Source organism: Vidua chalybeata, chromosome 15 (genome assembly GCF_026979565.1).
Source record: "Vidua chalybeata isolate OUT-0048 chromosome 15, bVidCha1 merged haplotype, whole genome shotgun sequence".
Taxonomy (NCBI): domain Eukaryota; kingdom Metazoa; phylum Chordata; class Aves; order Passeriformes; family Viduidae; genus Vidua; species Vidua chalybeata.
Window position 1 is genome coordinate 15,857,494 of NC_071544.1, and position 7,260 is coordinate 15,864,753.

Consider the following 7,260-nt stretch of genomic DNA (forward strand, 5'->3'; position numbering starts at 1 on the left):
CGTCATTATTTGAATACATAAAGTGCCTGAAATATCAAGCAGTAAACAAAGTAGAAATGTGAAAATTTTAAGAAAAAGATGCCTTGGATCAAATCCATAGTCCCTGGAGAAAGCCAGGGTCAGTACTCTGCTATTTTTTTACCCTGTATCAGCTCATCTAATGGGTGTTGTGCTGGAAATGAGTTTTACAGAGGGTGGTAGGAAAAAAGTGGTCTCCTGACTCAGTGCCAGGAGGATATTCCAGGCATAAGGAACATCACAAAAGGACAAAGACAGCAAATGTAATCAGCCCTGGCATCACCAGTGAAAGGCAGCACAGAATGCAAAGGCTGCACTGGGAGTTGAAAGCAGCTGAGAAGGGCAAGGCACAGCCCCAAGAACAAAAGTGGCTTGGAATTTATTCGGCCACATCTCCCTACAAATCTCTGGGTGCCCATAACCACCAGGAACCCACAGGAGGTGGGGTGAGAAAAATTGATTTCAGTAGGTTCATCCAGGAGAGGGTTTAGCAAAGCAGACAAAAGAATCAATCACAAACTGGCCAGGCTGAATTAGCAGAGCTCCACTGCTTTCCCTTCAGCTGCCCTGATTTACAGCAGCCAAGATTCCTGCCCAGTTCTCCTTTCCACACCAGTAAGGAACTGGTATGTGAGGTTCACTTGACAGTCTTGCTGAAATCACTTCCACCTCAGCAGTGGGCTTTGATGGTAGAAAAAAGAGCAGGCTCAGCCAAGCCTCCATAGCCCAAGAGCCATTCCCTGAGTCCATTCCTGCTGTTTGTGCAGGATGCAGCTCCAGGAATTGCAGTGCAGACATAGCTGGGCTTAAGAGAGGTAATGGAGCTCACGAACCCAGGCAGCTTTAAAGCCCCTAATTCAGGCACTGATGGCAGAGCAGTTAAGGAGGGAGATTTCTGCCCAGGCTCCACAAATCCTGGGATGTTCAGAGTGAAGCTCTGCTGCAGCAGCACATTCTCTGGATGATGGGAGACTGCTGGAAGCTGCTCCAGGTCCCTGTGAGCACCCTGTGAACAGCCCTAGGGGAGGGGTTGGTGTGTGAGAGGAAGGCCAGCACAGAGTGACATCCAAACAGGAGCAGGGCTGTCCAAAACGTGCAAACAACATCAAGGAGGTTCCCCAAACGCTGCTCTGCCCCGAGTGGGATGCTGCAAGGATTAATTACAGCCTAATGAGCAGGGGTGGTGCTCAGTTCTAATACACATCCAGAGGACAAAGGAATTTGCACAGTGTAGGAGGGGGAGGAGAAGAAGGCTCAGACGTTGTTATTTGTGGGGATGAGGCAGAGTATCCCAAGTGGAGAAAGGAAAGGACAGGGAAAGGCAAGACAGCCTGTTCCTTCTTATTTGTTATTCCCTTCCTTTGTTTTATGTATGTTTTCTTTCCCTTTGCATCCTCCTCCTCCCTCTCCCTTCCTCCCCTTGCCTCATCACTATCCCTGCTCCATCCCTCCTTTTGCCACTTGCTCCATCCCACCAGCAGAAGAGCAGGAGCCGCCTGTCCCCGGCTCATCCAGAGCTCCTGCAGCTTCCCAGGAATGCTCAGCCGGGAATGTTGAGCTGCCTCCAGGCCCAGCACGAGCAGCAGCTCCCCGAAAGCAGCCCCACGCTGCCCTGCCTCCAGGCTGCACAGAGGGCAGGCTGACACCGCCAGCCAGGACTGAGCTCCAAGCAGTCCCCGAGGTACAGGAGCACTCATCCAGCTACTCTGAATTATTCCTGCTCAGCTGGCCAGGACCAAACGTTATTTTCTGTTAAACCAACAGGGACAGGCTGTGAACACCAGGGACAGCCCGATCTCCAGGAGCTCTGTGCAAATGCATGGCCTCAGCCACTCAGAGAGGGATGTGGCCAGGGGCAGGAGCACAGGGTGGGGAAAGCATTTGAAGAGAGCTGCTATATCCTTTTTTTTTTTTTTTTTTTGCTCTCCTGGGCTGGTGGCAGGAATTTGCCACTAGAGAAATTAATTCTTGAGCCTCCTGATGCATTCAAAATAAAGAACAATGGACCACATGATAAGCCTTCTGCAGCCTTCACCACAAAAGAGGTGCCGGATGTTTTTTACAGCCTGACAAGAGCTTTCATGCACTTTTGTGTTATGTAAAATTAGGATTTTACTGCCAGAACAGAGGTATTTCCTGCTGGATTATACTGAAGTGAGCCAAGAGACCAAGGGGTCCCCAGTTGTTCATTTCATTTCACATTTCAGTGAACAGAATGGTCCCTGAAAAGCTGCACATCTTTCAGCATTATCATTGCAGGGACACAATCACAGCTGAAGCTGTTTGTCTATGTCTATGCCTTGGAAAACAAGGCAACAGCTCCTCTTTTTCCCTTTGGTCCTAAAAGATAAAAGATTTCTGTTGTTTTGTTTTTTTTTTTTTCCTTTTTGAGTCAGAAGAAATGAAATTCAGAGACATAAAAACCCAGGTCAAGGGCTTGTCATTGTTGATGGGGCTATTATTGCTGTTACATGGATGCATTTCACCAAAAAGGCCATGCAAAAATGATTTAGGAGCACCTGACTACCTTCTGCTCCAGCAAGGAAACAGGGGACAAGGGAAATGCTTCAAGAGTGTCCATAAATATAAATGCACAGCAGGCTTAGCACCTAAGGGGGACAATTCCTGTCCTGGGTCCGTTTGTCTCCCCGCAGCCACACGAGTGCTGACAGAAGGATGAGAATGCTGATGATGCAGGAGGAGCAGCACGAGGAGGGGACATGCTCCTTTGGTGGGAGAAGGAAGAAGAGATTCCAGTGGCCTGCAACTTTAAAAAAGAAAGGTTGCCAAATTGAAGCCTCCTGAAATCCTGCCTGCGTTTTTCCAACAGCAGCAAGGTGGAAGTCAGAGGGAGCTGCTAAGCTCTCAGTGCTTGGAGAACAAGCCTGCTAGGAAGGCACCCCCAAAAGGACAGACAGGAAATTCATTCACACCTTTTAGAGTTTTCCTTTCTTATCCCCCATATGATTTCTTCAAGGAACTATCTGAAATGAGCTGGACTTCAGGGTTTACATTACATCAGTAAAAGCCTCATTCTTATATTCTGTTTCTGTATCCTTTCTCTGACAGAGGAACCAGACACAAAAAACACTTGGCAAGATATGACGGAAGCTCTGGTGAAACACCTACATAGGTTAATGCTGAGAGTCATTTTGAGTGACTCTCAAAGTGATTCAGCTACAAAAATGTCCTTAAAAGAAAGAAAAATTCGAGAATTCAAGGTCCTTGAACTGCAATTTTCAGTCTGTAGGTTCCAGGGTGCTTTTAGGGATCCAACAAACAACAGGATTGATGTTCTTCAACCTGCATGCAGGTATCTAAAACTCAACTGAAACAAAAAGCCTATAAAGGAACAGAACTTGCAAATACACACCAGGTGAAGGCATTGTTGTAGAGACAGCAGCTGGGCTGTCCAGCACAAGCCTTGTACACTCTTGGGTCACTATCCAAAGATAGTAGACAGAGCCCTGAGCTGCACCCAAACCTCCCTGCCCTGGTTTTGATGCACCCTGGATTGCCCTGACCCCAGGGTTAGATGCAGGTCAAAAGCTCAGAGTTTCCTAAATGAAAATCCTTTCTGACAGCGAAGAGAAGGGGAACACTTAGCAGGGTTGGATTTTTTTATTTATTTATTTATTTATTTTTAGGTTTCACTTACAGGGGCTGCCAGGACAATGCACGCTGTCTGTGGAGCGCCGAGGATCCTGCGGGATCGCAGGAAAACGCCGGGGCTGGAGAGCCCCGCGGAGCTGTCCCCACAGCCAGCACCGCGGCTCGTCGGGCTCTGCTGGCTCCGGCAGCATCCCATGCACCAGGCACAGGAAGCACCTTGCCTCATGACCTCATTCTCCCGGGCTAAAAATCAACTGCTCGGGGAGAAAAAGTCAATTTTAGGTGTTTTCTTAACCCAGTCTCCTGAGAGCAAGACAAGTCTAAACAAGAATATACCCGAAAGACTTGAAATCCGTGTCCACTCCTCCTCAGGGGAGCAGCCTGCCTGAATTCAGCAGCAGCCCTGCCTTCTCAAGAACAAAGCTGCAATTTGCCCTTCTCACTTAACCTCTGCCCAAGCTTTCCACCTGAGGCTCAGCTCCTTATTAGCAGCTCTTTAAACAGCCCCTCTGCCCCGGGGTGAACTCACCCCACCAGAACCCCTTCTACAGAGAGCAAAGGAAACAGGTCGTGAATTATTTTGCTTTTATCATAAATAACCTACCCTCCTGGTGAAGGGATTTCCAGCCCGTTAACTCCGGGCCTGCTGCACGGAGGAGATGAACCACAGCCTGCAGAAATCAATAGCTCTGACTCTAATGAGTTCTGAATCACGCTCAGCACGCCCGGAGATACATCCCACACTTCCAGCAAAGAAAAATATGCATGTTGGTAGATGCACTGGCAGTAATATATGCTAATGAAGGTAATGTAACCTAACAACACGTGAATTATTGATGTGGGCATGTTTAAACAGAAAAATCAGCAAGGAATCACACCACACCGGTCCACGCCAGTGTTTGCTCACCAACAAGCAACTGGAACTGTGGAGGTCCCAGGGACACTCGTTATCACTTGATCAGCTTGGAAAGATCTTTGTTGGGTAATCCATGTCTCACCTGCTCCACAAGTCATTTAAATTCCACATTGCCATGTGACACTGGGTGATCTCAACGAGCCCTTTGTATTGGCATCAAAGGAGCGACTTTTGCACACCTACGGTTCCCCAGAGCTTTTCAGACATCTATGACACATCATATCGCTTTGCCCGAGTTATTTTACTTAATCTTATTTATTAGAGTCACAGATAAGGGCTGGCTTAGCCTCTATTTCACAACAATTCATAGAAGTCCAACTCTCCTGAATGCAGCCAAGTTGCTCCTGATTGCCATGAGGCACGTGGAGAATGGGACCAGTTCCTTTGTCTGGCACAGCTCTGGTTCCCAGGATGTCAAGGCAGTTGACTCAGCTCTATCCTAAAATAAACACGATTTTTCTACCTAGACAGGTTTGTCACATCCATCACAATGTTCTCCTAATGTATTTAGGGAAAATTCATTTTGTACCACGGTAAAAGCAGGATATATGTTCAATAACCATCAGTGTTAATTTTGCTGTTATTCCATTATCCTGAGAGATCTAATCATTCTGTCTGTACTTTGGGGTGGGCTGGCTCCACCTCTGTGGTATCTGGGAACTACATTGCAGACAGGCTTTGTTTTGGTGAGGGCTGTTGGGGAATACGGATTTTTACAGTCTCATCATGTCCTCACCAGGTTACACTGATACGCATCATCCCCACAGGGATGTAGACAAAAGATTTCCTAGTTCACGCCGCAGCCAAAAAATCCCAACACAGCCCGCAGCCAATCGCACATTCCTGGGAGTTCAGTGCTGCATTCAGGTGTGAGAGACTTGAGCGGGCAGGGGAGAACAATGTCCCCTGCCCGGGACCAAACGAGTCCCTGGGCTGTCCCCCAGGAACTCAGCCACTGTCCCCGGAGAAATCAGCATCCTCAGTGCCCAAATCAGCTCTGCAAAGCCACAGAGAAGAAAACGGAGCTTAACTGAGATAATTAAAACAGCTGCTTATTTCGGCAGAGTTATCACATTACCTCCTCTCAAAGCAGGCCATTAATCTTACTGATAATAACATATTGCACACTGCTCCTCAGTTTCCCCAGCGCTTGCAAGAGAAACATACCAAGCTTTTTTTTTTCCAGTTGTATTTAGGAATATTTGGGGTTCTTTTTTTGACGAGGGAGGGCACTGGGGGACTGCTGCGTGCTTATTTGCTGTGTTTAAACAGATAAACACACAGTGAAAGATAACCCCCTTTTATTTATTGAATAAAGGTGCCACAATTCCCATCACCAGAGCCCAGTGACAACCAAGGAGCACGTCCGTGTGCGCAACCATGCAGGAGCACATTCTGATTTTGTTTTACCTTCTCCGGAGCCGGGAACTGCAGGTGATTTACTTCCAAAGGCGTGATCAAAGGAACTGTCTGAAAACCATCTTCGTTGGATGGCTGTTTGTTGTTCTTGTCGTTCAAATTACTCCCCAGCTTCACCATCCTTGCACCCGGCTTTCCAGACCTGAAACCGGGGGAGATGGGCAATGTCACCGGGGCGGGGGGAAGGGGACAATTCCTGCCTTGCCCTGCTCGGTTTGGGTTCAGGTGTCAGTGCCTGGGTTTCAGGGAATGTCACTTCACTACACCAAAGCATTTGCCTTACCCAGACACCCCAAAAAACACCCTCTAAACCCCACAAAGAGCCTTTAAACCCCACAAACAGCCTCTAAACCCCCCACACATCCTCTAAACCCCACAAAAAACCCTCTAAACCCCTCGCTGTCAGCCCAAACACGGCGGATCCCAAAGCGCCGGGAGAGCCACCAGCACTGGTGGGAATGCCACCAACACGGCTGGGAATGTCACCAGCACCACCGGGAATGACACCAGCACCACCGGGAGTGCCACCAGCATACAGGCAATGTCACCAGTGCTGGCAGGAGAGCCGCCAGCACCACCGGGAATGACACCAGCACCACCGGGAGTGCCACCAGCACCACCGGGAGTGCCACCAGCATACAGGCAATGTCACCAGTGCTGGCAGGAGAGCCGCCAGCACCACCGGGAATGACACCAGCACCACCGGGAGTGCCACCAGCACCGCCACCACCGCGGACACGCAGTGGGACACGGGGACACGGCGCTACTCCCACTGACCCCAGGAGGGTTTTTGATACCCTTCTGCCATTTTTGAGAGTCCGGAACCCCGTCCCCTGCACATCCCGGAGCCCTCGGGGGTCCCCCTTCCCAGCTCCCCGGGAGCGGCAGCGCCGGCGGTCAGGGCACGGGCGGGAGGTTCCGCGGGCACGGCTGCGTTACTTACTGCCAAGCAGGCGGCGAGAGGCGGCGGCGGGGCCGGTGTGGAGCCCGCGGTGTCCGCGGGGGGAGCGGTGCTGAAGGGACAGCGCTGCGCTCGCTGCGGCTCCGCCGGTGACTGAGGCGGGCGGGGCGGCGGCTCCTTCCCCCCCCCCCGCGCCGCCCGCCCGCCCTCAGCGCCGCCGCGGCCCCGCGCGCCCCCTGGCGGCCGCGCCGCGCGCCGCGGGCGCAGCGCCCCCTGCAGGCCGCGCGCGGCTGAGGGAGCGGCCGTGCCCCCGGGGCCCGGGAGGGGACACCGCGGCCCGCGACACTGCCGGGGCACTGCCCGGGCACGGAGGGCACCGCGGAGGAGGTGATCC

General features: G+C 51.1%; 1 protein-coding gene across 1 annotated transcript in view; it reads right to left on the reverse strand.

The window, feature by feature from the left end:
• NSG2 (neuronal vesicle trafficking associated 2) overlaps positions 1 to 7,046 on the reverse strand; it is a 31,227-nt gene extending 24,181 nt beyond the window's left edge. The window contains exons 1-2 of the mRNA XM_053956970.1: positions 6,909 to 7,046; positions 5,957 to 6,107 (exon numbers count right to left, since the gene is read on the reverse strand). Coding sequence (XP_053812945.1) covers positions 5,957 to 6,085 — 129 coding nt within the window. The 5' untranslated portion in view covers positions 6,086 to 6,107; positions 6,909 to 7,046. The remainder of the gene's footprint in view (positions 1 to 5,956; positions 6,108 to 6,908) is intronic.
• Positions 7,047 to 7,260: the final 214 nt, after the last annotated feature.